The 21,135-nt window shown below is 61.8% G+C and overlaps 1 protein-coding gene across 2 annotated transcripts; it reads right to left on the bottom strand.

Annotated features, from left to right (window-relative positions):
* Positions 1 to 10: 10 nt before the first annotated feature.
* Positions 11 to 20,310, bottom strand: ASIC4 (acid sensing ion channel subunit family member 4). Of its 2 annotated transcripts, none has more exons than XM_015869216.2 (10): positions 19,159 to 20,310; positions 4,344 to 4,488; positions 4,067 to 4,194; positions 3,699 to 3,858; positions 3,378 to 3,434; positions 3,141 to 3,294; positions 2,711 to 2,802; positions 2,383 to 2,462; positions 1,965 to 2,069; positions 11 to 1,818 (listed from the first exon to the last, which is right to left on the bottom strand). In XM_015869216.2, exons 1-10 carry the CDS (start codon positions 19,732 to 19,734, stop codon positions 1,699 to 1,701), a joined length of 1,617 nt encoding a protein of 538 aa, XP_015724702.1. In that variant the 5' UTR covers positions 19,735 to 20,310; the 3' UTR covers positions 11 to 1,698. The 2 variants fall into 2 exon arrangements, with proteins under 2 accessions (XP_015724702.1, XP_015724703.1); XM_015869217.2 differs by lacking the exon at positions 19,159 to 20,310 and adding an exon at positions 4,608 to 6,033.
* Between the last annotated feature and the right edge of the window lie 825 nt (positions 20,311 to 21,135).

The following is a 21,135-nucleotide window of genomic DNA, read 5'->3' as shown; positions in this document are numbered from 1 at the left end:
TACAGGCAGCTCCAGACTTACTTGTGCCTCTTTATTAGGGAGCTTTTGTACATTTATAAAACAATGACGCACACCTCCAATGGTCCCCTCCCACCATGGTGCCCATGCCCACCCCTTCCAGGGCCTGGTCCTACTGGCAGGGAGGGGGCCGCAGCCTGCACACAGCACTGGGCACCCTCCTGTCTGTGTGGCACCATGGAGATGCTGCTGCTTCTGCCCAGATAGAGGTGGTAGGCTTGGGGGATGGGGGCATTCCCTGGGGCTGGGGACACACACCATACATACCACAACCCCGTGGGCACCAGGACCCCCCAGATGCACGCTGGGCATGCCCTACTTAGGGGGTGTTTTTGTGTGCCCCTTTGCAGGAGTGTTGGGCACCCACAATGTTTGCACCGCTGGAGAACACAGTTCCAAGTGTGGGTGTATTTGTGGGGACACTGGGCCACGCAGATGCTCTGGTCCCTGTACACTGTGTCCCATGCCTCCATATATAGGATTCCTCCTGCAACTATGGCTTTGGCCAGGGCATGGCTGTGCTCACTCAGGTCTCTGGGTACTGAGGACAGGGACCGGTCCCAGCCAGCCTCCCCCTGAGGTCACCAGTTCCTGGCATGGGGTTCCCTCTCTGCCATATGTGCGTCTCGAGGGGGGCTTTGTTAGCCCGCCCCCCCCTCCTGAGATATTTTGGGGCTGTTTGCCCTGCGCTGGTGTTTGCTACAGTGGAGGGGGAGGCAATGTCCTATGGGAAGTGGGGTGCCGGGGGTCCTGCTGAGGCCCTGCCATCCCCCGGCAGCAGGAGGACTGGGTGCAGGGCACCCTCCTATCTGTACACAGGCTGGGAGAGGCACAGTGGGTGCTCGGCACCTGGGAGGAGGACGGTGGCGGGGGTGCGTGCATGGTGCAGAAGAGCTGCAGCAGCTGGGCAGCAAGGACAAGTGCCTCCATACTGCCAGGGAGTGCCAGGGAACTGCACCTGGGACAATCTGCTCTGGGCGATGCATTGGGATGTGGGGCACTGAGAGGATTTGGGGTAGACAGTCATTTTGCATGACAGGGGCTTAACACAGGAGTGTGGGAAGTCACAGTGCAGGGGTCTGGCTGGGAGCAGCAGTGGGAAGGGAACCTCAGCCCTGGCAGGCTATGTGGGGCTGGGGCAAGGTGAGGATATGTCTGGGGGGTGTCACAGTGGTGGTGGTGCCAAGGGCCAGATGGGTGGCAGGTTGGTGCCATGCAGGTGAAGCTGCAGGTGGGTGTCCTCCAGCCCTGCCTGACCTGCAGCAGGATGGTGACTCCCTGGGAAGGGATGAGTGGTCCTGGGGGGACAGTGCAGGGCAGAGACACCCCCCCCCCCCTCAAGGAAGGTCAGCAGGGAGGGGTTTGGAGGGGTCTGCAGGAAATCTAGCTCACCCCTTGCACACGCTGCCTTGTGGGGGCCCCTGCTCCCCCAATCCCCCCTACTGCGCCTATCCTTGCCCCTTGCTGGTCTGCTCCTGCAGGAAGCCAAGGGTGTGAGGCCACTTCTGCTGCTGGCTGGCGGGGCGGCCCCCGAACTCTGTGTGCTTGAGACGGGGCAAGCGGAGGGGCTGGACGAAGGGGCTGGGGGCTGCGGCAGTGCCGGTCCCAAGGCTGCAATCCCTCTCCACGAGGATGGGGTTGCAAGGGGTGGGGGGCTGGAACCCCCTGTCCCCAGCTGGCCTAGCAGGCGAAGTCCTCGAAGACGCCCTGGTGAGGGTAGTGGTGACGGTGGTGGTGGTTGGGCAGGATGCCCGCATTGTAGGTGCCCTCCACGTGCCGGCCCAGTGTCTCACAGGGGCTCTGCAGGGATGGCAGCATCAGTGGGGATCCTGCCTGTCCCGTTAATTCCCCCCCTTCCAGCCAGTCTCAGCAGCCTGAGGCCATCAAGCTCCCTGTCTCCTGGGAGTGATGTCCCTTTCCCACAAAGCTGCTCATGTCCCCTGTACCTGGTCCTTGAGCTCCTCCAGCCCCAGCGTGGCAATGCTCCCCGAGGGCTTCTTCAGGGGTGGCTTGGAGCGCCGCAGGACACGACTCACCCTGTCGCGGATCACCTGGGGGCAGAAGAGGATCAGCCTTGGGGCACCCACAGGCAGGTGGGACCCTGTGTGAGCAACCCAGTCTGGATGGGCCTGCCTCATGCTCACTGCTGATCCAGGGACATGGGGTGATGCTGGCTACAGCATGTCTGCCTGCATCCCTCTGAGGAATACTGGGGGACCCATCCTCCTCCCACCGCCTCCTACTGGGAGTTCCCCAGTTTGGGAGCTGTAGGTGGACAGGCCTCTGGGGTGTCCATGCATTGCACTCCTCCCCAGGGAGTCTCGACCCTGCTTGGCACGATGCTCCCTAGAGGATTCAGAGCACCTCATAAATGTAGTCCAGGATCTCCAGGATGGTAAGGATGCTAGCGCCAATGAACAGGCCCATCTGTCCCCCGATGTCTCCTGGAGGGGAAGAAGGAGAACTGGTCACCAGCAGCTGCTGCATGGCCTGAGCAAAGTCATTGGGGTTGAGGCTGGACTGCAGTGTCAGAGCAGCAGGATGGAGGGGGACGGCATGGTGATAAGGCTGCAGGATGGAGCGGGACAGCATGGTGATGGGATCAGGGGCTGCAAGATGGAGGGAGCAGGGGTGTGCAGGATGAGGGACGGCCAGCCATGAACTGGGTCCTGAGGAAAAGCTGGGGAGTCACCAAGAAGCCCAGCAAGGTCGTAGGCTTTCTTCTGCTCAATCGCCTCATAGTTGAGTGCCTCGAAGAAGATGTCCAGCACCAGGAAGTTCTCCCTGTGGGGACACCATGGCTGTCACCAGCTCACCTACCACCACCCAGCCTCCCCTAGGCCCCTCTCCAACCTGCCCCTTAGTGCTCCCTGGTGTGTTATTTAAGCTGGATTTACAGGACACTGGGTAGAACTGTGTGGTGGGGACATGCAGGCAGGGAGGACACCAGGGAGGACACCTCAAAGACCCTGGGGAGAGGATGCTGGAGGGACTGTGTGTACCAAAACCTGTCCTACGCAAACTGCAAGGAGCAGGGTGGGGGTATCCCAGATTCCTAGAATCCCCTGTCCCCACATGCCTCTGAGAGTCACCCCAGCCCCCTTCCCACCCCAGCAGCTCACCGAATGTAGGTCTCATTCTTGTTGTACTTTCGGGCTAGGTAGCGTGCTGAGCCCTTGTTGGGGATGCGCACCATGGAGATCTCCTTGCCATAGCGGGTCAGGTTGCACGGTGTGGGGCAGCTGCAACGCTCCTGGCTGTCCTCCACCGCTGCATCTGGAGGCATGCAATGCTGGGCACAGCTGCACCCCTTGATCATCCCTGGCTCACCCAATCTCCTGCCCATCCCCCAGACCTACCCAGCGTGTGGTCAGCACACTCGATGTACACATTGGGTGAGCAGATGGATTCATTGCCTGTGGAGAAGCAGCGGGTCAGGGGTTGGGAATTCGATCCCCCTCTCCTAGGCTCGCTCCCCTAAAGATATGAGGCAGACTGGGAAGGAGCTAAGGGTTGCAGAGAGACACGAGGTGACCCTTGGGTGCAGGATGGGAAAGAAGTGACCCTTGGGTGCAGCGGGATGAGGTACAGGTGGCCACTGAGTGCAGGCTGGAAGAAGCAGCCCTGGGAAGGAGGATGGGGGTGTTGGGGAGCCCCCCACCAGCAGGCACACCCCTCACCTGGCATGTGGACCATGCGGCAGTGGCAGCTCCGCACCACGGCCTCCTTCTCACATTGCAGGCGGCAGGCAGCAATGCTGTAGGTATCGTAGCCAGGCAGTGTCTGCTCTCCCTGCACGCTGGCCCGGCAGTTCCCCCATGGCTGCGGCAGGTAGGTGAGCTGCCAGGGTGAAAGGGTACCACTGCAGCAACACATGGTGCTGGGAGCTGGGGTGCTTCCCTGGGGCTGTGGGACATCATGCACCACCCGGCAGAAGTTGGAGTTTCATGGGGAGAAGTGGCATCTCTACGAATAGCACTGCCCAGCTGCCCTCCCGCTTGGCTCTGCACCAGTTCAGCCTCATGCCACCCCTCTGAGCAATACTTACCCGCTGCTCCTGGCAGGACACGAACGTCTGGAAGCCGGGTGAGACACCAAAGCCCAGCTGATGGATGTAGGGTGGCTCATCCTGGCTGTGGATCTGGACACGGATGCCAGCTTCGAAAGATGTCTCATCTGTGGGAGATGGAGAGTGGGCAGCCAGCCCTGTCCCAGAGCTGCATGCCTGCCCACAGCATAACCCTCAGCCGTGCCCTTGTACACCCCAGAACCCACGCCTCGGCCCCAGCACCCCCAGTGTCCGGCTCACCCGCAGCCCCACTCACTGGTCTCCCTCCAGATGGGCAGGTATTCCTCCTGCTGGATGTCCAGCATGATCTCCAGCCCGTTGCCCATGCCACCCTGGCGGGTCACTCGTGGGTTCCTCCGGTCCCCGTTAAAGGTGTAGCACTTGCCATAACGCGTATAGACCTGGAGATGGAGAGAAGAGGGATGGTGAAGAGCGCTCAGCAAGCAGGGTAACATCCATCGCCCTCTTTCCAGGATGGAGCAGTCCCTGGGATGCAGGCTGGTGTGAGGCAGGGACTCACAGGGGTGAAGTGCTGCGGGCCACAGCGCTCGCCCTGGAAGCGACACTCCACCAGCATGTCCTCTATCTGATGGCTCAGGCGGTGGAAGAAGCTCTGCATGGTGCGCTCGGAGCGACGGGGTGGCAGGAAGCGCGAGTAGTTGGCAAGGCGCGTGAGCCAGCGGCGCTGCTCATCCCCCAGCACGGCCAGGAGCTCCGGCACCAGCGAGCGGTCCTCACGAGCCAGCCCCAGCCACTGCCCCACCGAGTACAGGTCGGGCTTGGTGAGCTGCAGGAAGCGCGCTCGGTTCGGGTTGCAGAGAGTGACAGCCGGGAAGCGGAGCTGGGGCGCTCGGGCCAGGCGTGCCCGTGTGTGAACGGGGTGTGAGAGCAAGTGGTGCAGGAGGTCGGTGGCCCCGGTGGCCAGCAGCCCTGCAGAGGTCAAGAAGGCCAGGCCCCAGAGCAGGCGGCGCAGGCGGGACTGCGGTCGTGTGCCCATGTAGTGCAGGCCTGGGATGCGGGTGGCACGCAGGAAGCCACCCTGTGCTGGGGTCAAGGCTTCTCCATCCGGGCAGCAGGACAGGGGCAGCGGCATGGCTGACCCTGCGTGCCCACCCTACGGCCCCACTCACCGTCTGTCTCTCCCGGGAGCTTTTTGCTCGGCACCTTCCCAGAGCCAAATGTGGCAGGCGCCTTCCTGAGCTGTGACGGGCGAGGGGAGGGAGAGGAGGGGGCTGGTGCCGACGCACGCCTTCCCCAACCTCGATTTGGGAATGGAAAATTCCTCCCCAAGCCGGGCTGGGGGGTGGGGTGATGTGGTGCTACCCCACGCTGGGCGTCCCGGCAGCCCCCCACGTCCTAAGACAGGGGCACATGGATGCCACATCCAGCCCCCTGCCCAGAGAAGCTGCGGCCCAGTGCACCCCTCTCTGTGTCCCAGGCTCCTGCACGGACCCCCAAGTGCCCCCAACCAACGTGTGGCACAGCGGCTGTGGGGCTGGGAGCTGAGCTGGCAGCACGGTGCCAGGCCCCAGGGCACCAGCACGGCGTGTGGCCCCACTCCACACCGCGGCCCCCGGATCCCCCTGCGCCCCATCGCCCTCCATCCCCGCGGGGCTGCGCCGTGGGCCCGATGCTGCGTGGGATGGAGGGCGCTTTGAAGTGACGGCTGCGGCTGTGATCAGAGCGCGGTGGCGGCGGGGGGAGGCACAGCGGCTGTCGGCGGGGCCCCGACAGCTCGTCAGGCCGCTTCAAAGCGCTCCACAAAGCCTCCGCTCTGCCGGCAGCCCGCACCGGGGACCGGGGGGCCGGGCTCCGCCAGGGGGCAGCAGGGCGCCGCGATAGGCCAGGCCACGCCGGAGCAAGGCTGGGCACGGCACGGCCTGGAGCGGGCCCAGCAGTAGAGTAGTTGTAGGGCAGCAGTAGACTAGTTGTAGGGCAGGCAAGGCCCAGAGTAGGGCAGGGGCAGGCCCGGGCTTGGGCAGTGACAGACCGGGAGGAGGGCAGGAGTAGGCCCGGGGCAGGCCTCGGGTGAGCTCCAGGCCTGGCTGGGTGTAAGGGCCTTGTCCCAGCCCCGCAGCCAGCAGTGCAGAGCAGCCTGCCCCATAGCACATGAGGCCTCTGGCACAGCGCAGTGCTGCCATGGGTTGCTCCGTGCTGTAGGCTCCCTGACCATGGCATCTATGCGATGGTCTGCAGCCTCACCCCAGCCCACAGTGTGTGCCCACGTGTGCCCCCACTCCTGGGACTCGTGCCAGTGCCTCTTTGTGGGGCTGCCAGACCTCGGCTCCTCTGTGAGATTGATTGCAGCTCTGTGAGCTGGAGGCTGCCAGCCCGATAGCATCAGCCCTGCGCACACCAGGGCAGCTTTTATATTAGTTTTCTTTAAACGGAGGATGAGCTTCCCCGGCTAGAGGAAATGTCATTTCTCTGAGTGCTCCCATCTCGTGTCAGCTCAGACATCTGCGAGCAGCATCACCATTTCCCTGCAGCAGGGTGAGGGATGCGGCAGGATGCAGAGGCAGGGCACGTGGGGACAGCCGACCCCAGGGACACGGATGGGGCTGGGCAGAGCAGAAAAGATCTGGAGGTGGCAGTGGCTTTGTCCCCCGTGCGTTGCAGCCACAGGCAGGCAGGCACAGCCACGGGTGTGCAGGGCAGGCAGGGATGCCCACAGCTCACAGCTGAGTTACTCACTTGTCGACTGCCGGGGTGCTGAGGACAGCTGTGAAATCTCGCTGGCGAGAGCACAGCACAGTCCTGAAGGGCTTTGGCTTTCCAGCATGACAAACCCGATTAGATAACAGGGAGTGCGAGAGGAGGAGAAGGAGGAGGAGGAGAGGAAGGACAGAGGCTGCATGCACAGGGAAGATGATTTTCTCCCCGCAGCTAACCCAGAAAAGTGCCTTGCAGGCAGGAATGTGTGTGTTCTGCTGGGACATGGCCCCTTAGGCACCCTGTTCCTCTCACAGGGCACCCATGGGTGCTGCAGGCCTTAGGGTTGAGAGCAGGGCTCCTGCATCATCTCATGGTCTGCCCGCTCAGCTGCCACACACCGGCATCCCCACGCAGGGGAGACCCCATTAGGGAGGTAATTTCTCAACACGATTCCTCATTTCCCTGCTCTCTGCCGTGGAGACACTTTGACCTTGACAAAAATAGCTGCTGGCGCCGCAGCAGGCAGATCCCAGCCGGAGATCACTGCCGCTCAGGGGCTGAAGTTTCCCACCCCAAGCAGTGCTGAAGCATCCTTATCCCACCCCACAGAGTCCCCTGTCCTGCTCCCCTGGTGTTGGGCACCCCATGGATGCTGGCCCTCAACACTCTCACAGCAGCTCACCTGCTGGCACTGAGGTCTCTTCTAACAGGGGAGCACAAGGGTTGCCCCCACACATCCCCAAACCCCCCTATCCCCGCCGTGACAAACCCATTGTGCTTGCCTCTGGCTGATCCCAGCTCACACAGGTATTTCTGCGGCTTACACGGCTCCCCATGGTATTTAGCCTCTGGAAGACGACATTAAACATTGCAAGCAGCGACAAATCCTGATTGCTCTGCAGAGACAAGAGGCCGCACTAAGCTCCCAGCCAAATGTTTGCATGCAAGGGAAACGAGCTGCAGCATGTGTGGTGCGGGCACAGGTCCTGCTCCTGCATCCCGGGACACACAGCCCTGTCCTGTGTCCCTGCTGGAACATGCAAGGCATGGCACCCGCTGAACCCAGAGATCACCAGGGTACAGTGGGTTGAGGATGGAAGACCGGAGTGCTGCTGCCCTGGGAATGGAGGGGTTGGTGATCAGGGGTTGGCCATGCAGGGGTGTCCTCTGGATGATGTGCAGAGCTGGGGTGATGCCATCTCCTTAAATGCTGCCTCCCACTCCTCTATTGCCCCCCTGAAACACCACAGCACCGACCCTGCTGGAGCCCCTCACCATCTCCCCCTCCCTCCCCACTGCCCAGAGCCTTCAGCTGTGTCCCCAGCATCCCACCCCCTGCACAGAGCTGGCAGTTCCCGCCTGGGTGCCCAGAGAGGGAAGCCGTAGAGCTGACGCCAGCATTGTAACTGCCCAGGATATGAGATCCGCTTGGATTCAGCAATTTCAACTCATTTCAAGCCCGATTCTGCAGCAATTTTCTGAGCCAGTGGGATGTTTTTGCCTTTGCAAACGTCCCCTCTCATGCATGGTCGCACCATTTGCCTTCCCCGCTCTCTGGAGGGATGGGGACCAGTGCCAGCTTGGCTTTATCCCAGCTTCAGCACCGGTGCAGTCGTCCCCTACACTCACAGCCCTCTGCAATGTGCACCTTCCCCACGCAGGGCTGGTGCTGGCAGCAGGGATGGCTCCTGCTGGATTCAGCCCCATTTGGGGATGGGACCGGCACCTCCATTGGGCTCTGCAGCCACAGTGCTGCAACAGCAGGGCCCACCTGGCTCCAAGCAGGGCACACCAGCACCAAGCTGGGCTCCGGAGCATCCCCCACAGCATTTCAAATTGCGTCAGATGTCCCTGAAACAAGGGCACATCCTGGAGGGGCCAGGACCCCTCCTGCCACCTCCTCACACAGATGTGCTGCTCTGTGCAGGGCCAGCTGAGCCGATGTGAAGACGTGGGAGTTGGGGCTGGTGCAGCCCCGCTGGTGCCAAGTGGGCTCGTGGCCGGAATACCAAGTGCTCAGCTGTGCTGTCAGCTGGCAGAGCTGCTGGGGCACCCGCACTTGTGTGGAGCCCTTCCCACAAACCAACACTCCAAGGGACCACACCACCAGTGCCAGGGTGGATGTGACACTGAGGCTAAGGGCTGGGATCAGTGGTCCTCAGTGCCAGCACACAGCTGCCTTCATCAGTGCAACGAGTGCCATCTCAGGGTTGTTCTTTCCCTCCTTCCCCTCCTGGGGTGGGGGGGTGTCAGTCCCAGCTCCTCACTGATTTCCTCATTTCCAACCTAAATTTATTCATGGCCAGTTTGTACCATTTGTTCTCACGCCAGCATTGTCCCTCAGCTCAAATAGCTCTCTTCCCTCCCTTGTGTTTACTCCCTTGATGTATTTATAAACAGCAATTCCATCCCCTCACAGCCTTTCTCCTGCCAGCCCACACGTGCCAATTGCTCCCATTTCCTCTCCTAATTCAGGCTGTGCTTGCCTGCACAGCCCGCTGCCCTGCACAGCATCTGCTCCAGCTCCTGTAGCTCTCTGCCCTGGCTGCCCAGCAGCCACGCTGCTCCTGCAAGGCTATGCAAGCCCCTGAACGTGCCCTCTGCATCCCACAGCAGCTGTGGGGCAGCATCCCACCGGGGTTGGACCGCTGCCCTGGCCGTAGGGCAGGCAATAGCTGGTGGGGCTAAGCTGCTCCCTGCAGATCTCCCAGCTGCTCTGCAGCTGCTTATGCATTCGTGCCATTTGCTTGCACTGAGCACTTTAAAGCTGACACAGAAAGGGTCACCTGGGTGGTTTGAAGGATCCAATGCAAAGGGAATCGCTGAAGATGAAGAGCTGGGGCTGCTGACAGATAATGGGGGATGGTGTCCAGCACAGCACAGAGGTGCAGAGGGGCAATGACATGAGCTGGGGGGCTCAGCTCATCCTGGTGGCAGCCAGTAAACCTCTCTAAGATGCTGAGCACATGGCTGGGTGCTGAGCTGTAGGTTCTGCCCCATGGCTCTGTACAGGAGGCTGATGTGGACAGAGCCAGAGGCACCGTGGAGCCAGATGGACTGGGAAAGGTGAACCTGCAGCAGGAGAGAGTGCTCCCTGGCATGGGTTTGGCCCGTGCCAAGCAGTGCTCCTGCCATCTCTGTACATCCCCCCATTGCTCCCCTGCCAACTCCGCATCCTCAGAACCCCCCCCAACACACACACACATGCTGGGCATGCAGCCCCCAGGCACGCAATGCACATCATGCTCCAGAAAATCGCAGTGATGGGCTGCAGCCCAGCCTCGCTCTGCTGCAGACTGAACAAAACATGAGCACAGAGCAATAATTGTGGTTTTGGGTACTGGGCTCCAAATGGCGGAGATGCGGTGCCATGTGCTGTGCGGTGCAGACGCAGCACGGCTGTGCCACTTGGCTGCAGGACCAAGGATGGTCCCCACCTTGTGGTCTCGTGTCCAGATGCTGTGCTGAGCCCATCCATCCCACATGCTGTAGGAAGCAGGGACATCAGGAATGCCCCAAGGTGGGGTACGTGGGGACCCTGGGGCCAGACACTGATCGGGCTCTGCTGTCTGTGTGCTGTCACCTTGCAGTACATCAGTGCCCAGCACGGTGCTGGCAACACCAGCCCCAGGGACTCCAGCCCTCCCTTTGGAGGCAGATGTGCAGCAGCGCTGTGCCCGTCCCCAAAGGGTTAACAAGCAATTTCCTTTGCTGACAGCTCCGAGACTGTTCACTATCGACTGCGGGAGAATAAGAGGGGAGAAGCAGCGAGATAAAAAGGCAGCAGAGCTGGCACCGCCTGCTTAATCCCAGCGTTTAATCTGCTGGGGCAGCGCAGGCAGCCTTATCTCGCCGTCCTTCTGCTGCTCCATCTCATTACCGTTCCCACGGCTGCGCGGCCGCACCGCCAGCAAATGCAGGCGCTGAGCCGGCGTGCACAGCCCGGGGCAGCAGCTCCTGCCAGCCCGCTGTCCCTGCGCCGCCTGGCACCGCGGATGGCACCGCAGCTGGCACTGTCCCCTTCCCAGCCGGAGCGGGGTGAGGGCACGGGGTGCGCTGCCACTGCCACACATTCCCTGCTCTTTGTCCCTCAGCGATGTGCGTGCTGCCCTGATTCCACACTATCTGTCCATCCCACTGGGCACACCCGTGGCTGGCATCGTTGGGCCGCCCCGCTGCTGCCCCACTGCCACCCTGCAGGTGTTGGCAAAGGCACGGTCCCTCCGGCCGTGGCAGTTATCTGTGAATCTAAGGCACTGCCACCGTGCAGATGAAGCCTCTGTGCTCACCGGGCTGTCACGGGGGTTATCCTGTTGCCTGCGGATGGGTTTACACTGATAAGATTTATTGTCAACCCAGCTGGGATGCTGCCAGAGCCTCACTGCCTGTTCCTCTCACTGAGTGATGGCATGGCTATACCACCAGCCTGAGGACACCAAGCCCAGCCCAAAGCAAGCTCCCCAGTGGGCAAGGCAGGATGCTGCTCCCCAGAGTGGGCCAGGCACATCGGGCTGTCAGCCCACCGGGCTAGAAGTGCTGTGCTGGCTGCTGGGCAGTGGTGCGTGCCGCTCCAGCAGGGTCCCAGTGAGCCATGCCCCAGTGCCGGCAGCCCATCTGTGCTGCTGGAGATGTGCTGATGGGGCTGGCAGCTCAGCTCCTGTCACAGCCTGGTGGCTTTGCAGCTCTCTGGTGCTCTGGGACATTGCGCAGGAGGAAAGTGGGGCAAAGCCCCCATCCTGCAGCTGGCCCTCAGCACCGTGTTGGAGCTGATGCCTCGTGCATAGGCAGGATATCCAAAAAAGGGGAACACAGCCCCAGAGTCCCCCCCCTCAAGCCCCACAACCCACCCCCACACCACACTCCCCAGCCCTGATTTCCCTGGGGCTGGCAGGGATTGACCTGAGCCACCTGGTGGGGCTGTACTGAGGCTGAACCGAGATAAATCCATGAACAGAAGGAGGGAGGCAACCTGGCACCATCTCCCCCATCCCCAAAGTCACCGCACGAGTCCCGTATGGCTCCCATTCCCCCACTCCATGCCAGCCCATCACCCCACTGCTCCCGGGGCTTCGCTTGCTGCACCAACACAGTGTGACAAGGCTGAAGGAAGCAAGGCACAAACAAACAGTCCGAGCCCCTGCTGCACCCTCATCCCCAGAGCCAGCACAGGGGTCATGGGGTGGCAGGGGCCAGCGCCAACTGCCAGCACATCGGGATGGGAGTGAAGTGGGGTGATCACAGCCCAGCGGTAAAGGGCTCGTTAATAGCTGAGCCCTTTTAGTAGAGATTAGGGAGCTGCACAGCTTTGATCTTTGATTGCCAATTTGCATCTTGAAGGCGCTGGGACCTCATCCAGTCTCAGCGCAACCCTTTGTGGTTATCTCGTGGCTAATGGATTTGTTCTTAATGCTGGAGCGTGCAGGCTAAAGGCTGATTAAACCCTCTCCGCGGCGCTAAATCAATGGAACAAACATGATAGGGGATGGCTCTCCCCAGCCTGCGCTCTGCTGGGTGCGGGAACCGCTGGTTGGGACACCCCTCCTTGGGGCCAGGAGCTCAAGTGACAACCAGGGCCCCCCCAAGAGAAGCCGCATGGGGAGGGAACCTGGCTGCAAGCTCCAGCATTGAGAGAGATGTTCCAAGTGATGCTCACACCTGGGGGAGCTCAGCAGCTGGGAGCCCCGGGATGGAAGCTGAATACCTGGGATAGATAGGACCAGGACTGTAGGAATCGGGGAGGGGGCTGCAAGTGGGGTCCAGGCTTCTGCTGGACTGTGGCACACTGTGATTCCCACGTGCAATGTGTCCTGCCCATGCTGCTCTGTCCCACTCGTGTCCACCTGGTGTTCCTTCCCTGCTGCCCCCCTGTGTGCACAGCCATCCCCTGATGGGTGAGACACAGCAACACTCAGATCCAGATCCTGAAGGAGAAGCCCAGAGTGTTATCAGCCTGGGGAGTTAATTAAGGTCATGTCAGGCGATAAGGAAACAAGATGTCAGAGTGGTGGCGGCGCAGGGGGTTAGAGCCTGAAAAACTCCTCCTGAAGAGCAACTGCAATGAGATCTGCCAGGCACCGTGGATGGAGTGGCCATCACTGCCATGAGAAGTGGGGATGCCATCGTTCACTACCAGCCTGGGCAAACATGCCTGGCATAGGACAGGATGAGGTGCTGTGGGCTTGGATGGAATGGCATAGGATGGGGTGGGATGGGATTGCAGGACATGTCATAGGGTGAGGCTGCGAGGAGTTTGGCTGTTCTACGCTGTGCCAAGGCCAGTGTAGAAGGAAGTGATGCTGAGCAGCCCTGGTTTTCCGTTCCTATCCTTGCATAGCAGCACGGTGCTGGCAGGGCAGGAACCGCCTGTGAACCTCTGCCCATAATTAGCACACGTAATTGCAGAGCTCTGTGATGAGCAGGACCTCAGCACCAAGCACGCTGGCTGCACCACTCCTGCTTGCTCCATCCACCTCCTGTGGGCTGAGCAGAGGGAGCTGGGCAGCAGGGTGCAGCTGGGGCACAGCGGGGCCACAGCTGCCTGGGGACATGGGGACAGGCGCAGAGGACACGCTGCCGGCTCAGCCCCTTTTCTCTGCAGCCACAGTGGCGGCTGAGCAGCCAGGACATAATTACTACTTGCATCAATCTCAGCTTTGCATACATCTTCGCTCCCCATGCCGATCTGGAGGCGGCTGCTCCCTGCCCTGCCGGGGGCTGCAGCAGATGCCTACTGTGCAGAGGTGGCCCGGGGACGGCCCCACTCCTGAGGCCACCTCTGGCACTGAGGCATTGCAGACAGATGGAAATGCTTCCCCACTCCTCTCCATGGTTGTGTCTCCATGTGGTCCCCTCCCTCCTCGGGCTGTGACAACACAGCACAGATTGCAGCCCTGGAGCACCCACCTCTGTGCACCCAGGTCAGCTTCTTGCATGTCCGTCCCCCCCCCCATACCCATCTCAGGAAGGGTCCCGGAGGACCCCAATGAGCTGCAGCAGGTGGAAGGGGTGGGATGGTGGTATGCGGGACGTGAGGGGAACTGCATGGGGATGTGCATGTTGCAAGGCCACCACTATGTAGGAGTGTCAGGAGGAATGAGTGCAGCAGAGCGCAGCACTTGACAGCACTGACAGCCGCTCCTGGCCCAGTATCACCGCAGAGCTGACTGGGCTGTGGGGTCTAGCTGGACATAGGAGGGGACATGGGCATGTCCTGGCCCCAGGGATAGCTGCCAGCTCTCTGCAGTGGCTGTAATGAATGTGCAGCACCCATGTCTGACCACAGCACCCATAGCACCCACACTGTTCCATCCCAGGGGGCATGGCCAACCTCAGCACCACACGTGCCTGCAATTGGGGCGGGGGGACACGGTCTGATTGCAGCAGGCAGCAATCAGAGCTGTGCAGCCCTCCAGTGCGATGGGCACCGGGAATTAAACTGCTAATGAGCTGCAGGCTGGAGGGCCAGCAGCATGTGATTAATCAGGAGCTCTGGCTGATGAGCTTGGTGCTGACTTTCCCCTCCCAACCCAGGGCCCTGGCCCCATATATCCCCTGTGCTCACAGCCTCTTGCTTTGCTGCCCTCCCTTTTCCACCTGTGCTTGTGTTCCCAGCTTTGTAATCAAGAAGGCAACCTTTTGTTCTGCTGGAATAAAACCTGTTGACTCTATCCAAGCTGAGCCGGCACTTAATGGCCCTTCAGCACCCAGCACGCTGCCTGCTCCCAGACAGGGCAGCAGCAAGTTTGAAGTGCCCACGCAAGGACCTTCCCCACTCTTGCCCAATGTCGGAGGAGGACTGGCCCCATCACCAGCAGCATCTCTCAGGGCGCAGGCCCCAGATGCACCCACTCAGCTGCACGCTCCTCTCCTTGCTGCCAGCTACACACGAGGCAGCAGCACGCGGAGGGGCTGGCAGTGCCCTGCCTGCAGCCACTGCTGGCGCAGCACAGCGAGGGCACAGATCAGCGCTCACAGGGAAGGTTTTGCAGCGTAAGCAGGGGACAGCCTCGGACATCAGCCCGCAGCAGTGTGCAGGGAGCTGCGAGAAAGCAGCTCGAGCCCCGGCCAGTTTTCCTCCCCTTCCCAGCCCTTGTGGGTTTTCATGCCCTCCTGCCCTCGCTGAGCATGGCCGGGTGGTGCCGCAGGGTAGAGCCGCCCCTTCTCCCTGGCTGCACTTGCACCGAGGGGAAAAAAGGGCAGTGATCAGCACAGAGCAGGTTCGAGAGCTGCATGTTCTCCCCTATTGCACAATTAATCATGAGAAGTTTTCCCTCCTTTCGTGCATGAAACGAATTTTGGCAGGGCGCTCTGACCACGGGGACGTGCTGCTCGCTCGCCGGCGAAAAGCCCAGCCACATCTGGCACAGAGATAACCCCACATCGTCCCCATGTGTGCGGCTGCCACGCACGGAGCATCCTCGGCCCCACAGCGTGCACGGGGAGGTAACGCAGTGCCCTGGGTAGCACCTGATGTGCAGCCCCTTTCCACGCAGTGGTGATAACGCTGCCACCTCCTCCTGCTCCCAGGTCCCTCGCGGTGCCCATCTCCTGTTCCCACCCATCCGTGTCGCAGCCTCAGTGCACTCTTTGCAGGCTCCGAACGAGCCCAAACCTCCCCAGCAGCGCTCCAGCTATTTGTTATTGGAAAAAGGGGGAAATACGGTTTTCGACAATTATTGTTTTTTCCACCTGACTGGCTGCAAACTTGTTAATTTTTTTTCTTTAATGTGTGAACAGTGTCGACGGCAGCTGCATGTGAAATGACTCGACGCCCTATCTGCGGGTCCCTGGCTGGCTTTCAGCACTCGCACCGCAAACATTGCCTTCTATAAATAAAGGCCTATATCTCATCAATGGCAGAACAGCAGCGCTTTATATAGTCGTCTTACATAAAACCGTCTCTCTTTATGGGCTCCAAACCCCTGGCATCACTTAGCGCATCTCTGTAAACCTTCTGTTCCCTCCTCCAAGGGAGCCCCGGGCACAGCCCTACGGGACCCCATGGGTGCCCCAGCCCCAGGGTACAGCAGCGTCCCCAACCCTGCACACGGGATGGGACACGTGGCACATCCCCGGGGAGCCACAGTAGGTGCGGGCGTCGTGGCCGCTGGCTCCCCCCGTATCGGAGACAGGCTTATTAAGTGTGCGATATTAAATTAGCCAGATAAGAGTGTAAGAGCTTTTAAAGTCAATTCATTAAATATAATTATGAAGAGAGCTTTTTTATGCTCCCGGTGATCCGATCTCAATCAGGGAGACGGTGGGAAAGCCGCCGGCTCCTCCAGCATCTCCGCTCCCCCACTGCGTTGCCCCCGCACCCCGCTCCCCCTCCCATCCCGTGGACACCCACCACCCTCGCTGCCACCCCAGCGCCCCAGCATCCCATCCCCACGCTGCCCCCAGGCCTGGAGCCACCCTGCTCGTGTCCCCTGCAGGGACACCCAACATCCCACAGAGCCCCAAGAGCTGCTGTGATGAGGGCTGCGCTGACACCCCCACATCCTGTGAGCCGCTTGCTGTCATGCCACAGTACCCCACATCCCCCCCAGCATCTGCCACCCCTATGGCTGCACCCTGAGACCTGGGTGCACGGGCACAAGGGTATTCAGGCACACGGTTGCCTCGTGCTTGGGTATGTGGGGGCCAGGAATGGGGTGCTCCCCCAGCTGGGGTCTCTCACACAATGCCATGCAGGGGTTTGGGGGAGCAGCTACCCACTGCTGGGAGCTGCCGGACTGACATTTATTTTTAGACGTGAATTGTATAAATTAGCATTTCTCAGTGGATTAAGCAGCAGGAATTGTGTAAAATTAAATGGCAACGAATTACATTCAAGTCCCCCGGTTTCTGGCACAAGCAGCGCCTCGAGCTGTGCCTGGGTGGCTCATGTCTAACAGCAGCAGGGCTGCTCTGGACAGCAGCACGGGGAGCCACAGAGATGTGGGAATGGGGATGCACCGGCACGGCACGTCCTGCTGGAGCATAATGGGATGGACAAGTGCCCCGATGGCTGAGCAGCACCACATCAGGCAGAGCACCGAGACCAGTGTAAAAACCAAATGAAAACATGACATTTAAGAAGTGTGGTTCTGGCTGTGCCTGCTGTGCAGCATGGGGAACGGGGCACATCCCAGTAAGGGGTGCGCAGGAAAAGGCTTATCCCAGGGCTGCCGTTAGCCTGCACATGGGGCCCAGCTGGCAGCAGGCTGCAGGGGAGCTCGCTGCGGCTCAGTGCTGTCCCCGCCGCCCCGGGGAGATTTACAGCCCAGCCTGGCTTTATTGCATGGAAGATGCTTACGCTGGGGATTTTTCTCCCCATAGTTTCTTAATTTGCTATCCCATAAAGAACGAGGATTTGTGACGTTAAATAGGGGAAGATCATTTACCACTCACGGCTCTTACTTAAAGGATCCGCATGAGTTATTTATCACGCAAGCAGCAGTGCTGGGGGGCATGCTCCAGCCACAGCAGGTGGGCAGACCACTGCCACCACGGCTGTCATGCATGTGGCCACTGTGTGCAGAAGGGAGGGTGGCCACCAGCACCCTGTGACACAGCCCTGGGGGCTGCAAGAACAACTTCCCTTCCTTGCATTCCCTCCTGCTCTGGGCACTGGATGCCCTACAGTGGGGACACAGAGATCAGTGACCTCTGAATGGGATGTGGTACCCAGGGCTGGGCTGAGAGTGCTCTGTTCCAGGGCACAGCTGGTGGGCACAGCAGCTTCTAACCTACACGCAGCAGCCGGGACCCACTGGTGCCTGGGATGCTGCTGGTGCTGTGCTTCGGTCACCCCCAGGAAGAAGCACAAGGGATGGGTTTGGTTCAGGGAGCTGGAGCAGCAGCTCCGGCTGTAAATAGCTTGCTGCCTTGGCAAGTCCCCCTGGCAAGGCTTTGGGATGTGGCACCCAGCAAAGGGACCTCCCAGGCCAATGCCCTGCACCTTTTGCCCCAATGTTTCCCCTTTGCTCCAGGTGCATCAGGAAAGCAGCCAGTGAGAGGTGATGGGGATGCCCCCTTTGTGCTGGCAGCTCCCAATGCCTTGAGCTTGGGGTTCCTGTGCTGGGGCTCAGCCGGCACCCACCACCCTCCTGCCTGAAGCCTGCTCTGGTGCACAGAGATGGCACACGAGACAGTCCTGGTGACTGTCCTCATGGTCACTCTGCACGCTGGCAAGCTTATGCTCAGCCCAAACCCCACTGCCACACCATGCTGCCCCCTGACACAATGTGGCCTCACTGCTTTCCTCCTGGCCAAACCCCAAATGACACACGTCCCGCACCAAGGCTCCCTGTACTCACCCCACTGGACTCATCTCCAGCAGCCAAACCCAGGCTGCTCAGCTACAGCAGGCAGGGAGCTCTGCAGAACCCCAGCACTTGTGGGGTGACCCTGCTGCCCCCCACTCCTCACTATGCCACCCCTCACTGCCCCCCAGAGCACCCCCCTGAGACATTGCTTTGTCTAGGACAGCACCACAGAGCCGGCTTTGTGGTGAAGCAGGACGTGCTGCATCAGCCATTTCCAGCCCCACGGAGCCTCCTCTCCCCCCACAGCCCCCGGCATCACATCCCGCTCCCCAGCACCGAGCGGCTCTGGCTGACAGCACTGCTCTGGGAGCGCATTGAGCCGAGCAGCCCCTGGCAGCCGTGGGAGAGAGCCGGCTCATTTCCAGAGTCATTATGGTCTGAAAAGGGTCCCATCAGGTATTCAGCCCGTTCAGCACATTTATTTTCCCAAATCACAGCGGGGATTTGCGATTCCAGGCTCAATATTAGCAGAGCCATGCACTTGCAGTGCCTGGCGGCGGGTTCGCAGGTGGCAGCACGGTGCTGGGCTGGCCGGGGACCCCTGGGTACAAAGGGCAACCCTGGGGTGCATGGATGCGGCCGTGCCCAGAGCAGAACCCACTCAGGGCTCTGGGCACATGTGTTTGCACACACACACGTGCATGTGCCTACCTGATCAGCACATGTCCTTGTGCGTGCCCCACAGGCAGAGGGGCTCTGCTAGGTTCCAAGAGGTTTCTGCCCCCCCATTCCACTCTCACTGTGCAGAACACCCTGCGATGGAGCAGCCCAACTTGTGAACTGAACCCAAAGCAGGGCTCCCCATCATTGCATTCCCCCTTCCCACCGTTCACCCACTCGGGGACTGCTCCCCAGCCACCCCTGAACCCCCCTACAGCCCTGGAGCTGGCGGCAGTGCCGTGCTGCAGCACAGAGCGCTCCCACGGAAGGAGCAAGCATCCTCTCTCTCTCTCTCTCCGTGTGAAACTTGGAGGGAAACTCAAACACCGAGAGATGCAAACTTCAGCAGCCAGAGCGAGCCAGGGAGCCCCGCTCCGACATGGCACAACAGGGTCAGACCCCTTGCACCGACGGGGTCCCCAGGGGGGCACCCAGCTGCGCACTCACCACCGTGAAATCCCGAGAGGAGCAGTTCTCGCCACTGAAGTTGCAGCTCTTGAGCATGTCGTCGAGCTGGTGGCCGGTGCGGTTGACGATGTCGGCCATGTCGGGGTCGGGGTAGAGCAGGTCGGTGGCCTTGTGGCCGTCGCGGTCCTTGGGGGGCAGCCCGGTCATGTTGGCCAAGTGGAAGATGTCGGCGTCGGTGAGAGCCGAGTGGCGGTAGCGGTTGATGTTGCAGATGGTGATGGCGGGGAAGACCATCTCACGGATGGCCTCCTCGTCCAGAGCCACGACGTGGGGATGCTCCAGGTACAGCAGCGCCGACTTGGCCGCCTGGTAGAGGAAGAAGGCGAGCGAGGCCAGGAAGGCGAGCGCCCAAAGGGTCTGCCGCACGCCCGGCCGCCCCGTGCCGCAGATGTGCCCCAGGCCGTGCAGCGTGCTGGCGCTGGCGAACGCGGCCAGGTCCCGGGAGCGCGGCCGAGCCGGCTCCTCGATCAGGCTCTCCTTGTCTCCTTCTTCTTTCTCCTTCTGCTTCTCATCCTCTTCGGCAAATTTGATTTTACACACGATCTCAATCGGCATCTGCCCCGCCAGCGAGCTGCCCCCCGGCACGGGCAGCGCCCGAGAGCCCGGCCAGGCGCTGGGAGGGGGCTCGGGTCCCCCCCACGGCCCGGCACGGCGCCGGGAGGGCCGAGCCGTGTCGGGAGGGAGCGCGGCCCCGCTCCGCAGCTCCGAGCCGCCGCTCCCCTCTTGTCTCACTCGTCGATCGTCTCCTTGTGCCTTCGCTTATCAGCACGGATACAGCTGTCAAAAACCCCTCTCTCTCCTCTCCCTCGCTCGGTGTCTCTGCCTCTCTCCTTCGCTCCTCTCTGGTTAAGACCCCAGCAGATACAGGCAGCATTTAGGCATCATGTGCTAATAAAATCCAGGGAATACTTAATAATTCAAGACGTGTCAACATTATTTCATCGTCAAATAAAGAGCGAGCGCCGGAGAAAGAGGCAGTGTGAAGGACCCCGCGTCTCCGGGGCAGGGAACGCGCTGCGCCCGCTCTCCAGCCCTGGCTCCGAAGTGCGGCCGGAGCCACTTGTTTGAATGGCCGGGACCCGCCGGAGCCGCGCCGAGCCGAGCGGAACCCGCCGTGCCGAGCCGAGCAGCGCCACGCCGTGCCGCGCCGCGCCGAGCTGTGCCGAGCCGTGCCGAGCTGTGCCGAGCTGTGCCGAGCTGTGCCGTGCCGTGCCGTGCCGATGCGGGCGGGGCACGCAGCCTGCCCCCCGCCGCCGCCGCCGCTCTCTCCGCCTCGCCCCGCCGTGGCCCGGCCCGTGCGCCCCGGGGCAGCTCGGCACGGCGCGGCTCGGCTCGGCGCGGCGCGTTGGGGCGGGCAGCCTGCGGGCAGCTCGCCCGGCTGCCCCCTCCTGCTCGCCCGCCCGCGGACTCCTCCTGCCTCGGCGGCTCCCTGGCCGTTAACCGCCTCCCTGCCGCGGCCCGACGCGCCCCGGCTCGGGCGGCTACAGCGACCGCCGGGGAAACCCCCGCCGGTGCGGTCCCGGAGCGCGTCACCGCGGGCTGCCAGCGCTGCGGGCGGTGCCTCCCCCCGAGCCCCCGGCCCTGCTGGCTCCGTTCTCGCCCCTCGCGGGACGCAGCTCGCGTGGCGGCTCGGGATCCCCAGCCCCCAGCCCCATCCCGCGCCCCTCTCTGGGCTCTGCCCGCGGTCCCCGCTGCTGCCCGGATCCGGCCGCGACGCTCCCCGGCTCCCCCGCCTCAGTTTCCCCAGCTGGAGGCGGAGGGTTCGCTCCGTTCAGACCCACGAGCCGCGCAACCCTCGGGTGGCACCGCGGGGGGAAACACCGACACGAGCCCGGCACCGGGCAGCCCCCGGGAGACGCCGGAGGCACGTGCCCGGCAGGGGGACCGGCGGCGAGACCTCGCATCCCCCCCGGGGAGCCCGCCGCAGGTCAGCGTGACCTTCACTGCGCTGCCGAT

Source organism: Coturnix japonica, chromosome 7 (genome assembly GCF_001577835.2).
Source record: "Coturnix japonica isolate 7356 chromosome 7, Coturnix japonica 2.1, whole genome shotgun sequence".
NCBI classification, from domain to species: Eukaryota; Metazoa; Chordata; class Aves; order Galliformes; family Phasianidae; genus Coturnix; species Coturnix japonica.
The sequence above is the reverse complement of the archived record's forward strand: the minus strand, read 5'-3'. Positions and strand labels throughout refer to the sequence as shown.

What these genes read in the sequence shown, in the direction of transcription:
- ASIC4 (XM_015869216.2), bottom strand. Translation starts at nt 19,734, where the DNA reads ATGCCGATTGAGATCGTGTGTAAAATCAAATTTGCCGAAGAGGATGAG. An exon ending in CCTCTCGGGATTTCACGGTG is followed by an intron (nt 4,489 to 19,158) that starts GTGAGTGCGCAG and finishes CTCCATCTCCAG; the next exon opens with GTCTATACGCGTTATGGCAA. An exon ending in TGTCCTGCCAGGAGCAGCGG is followed by an intron (nt 3,859 to 4,066) that starts GTAAGTATTGCT and finishes TCACCCTGGCAG; the next exon opens with CTCACCTACCTGCCGCAGCC.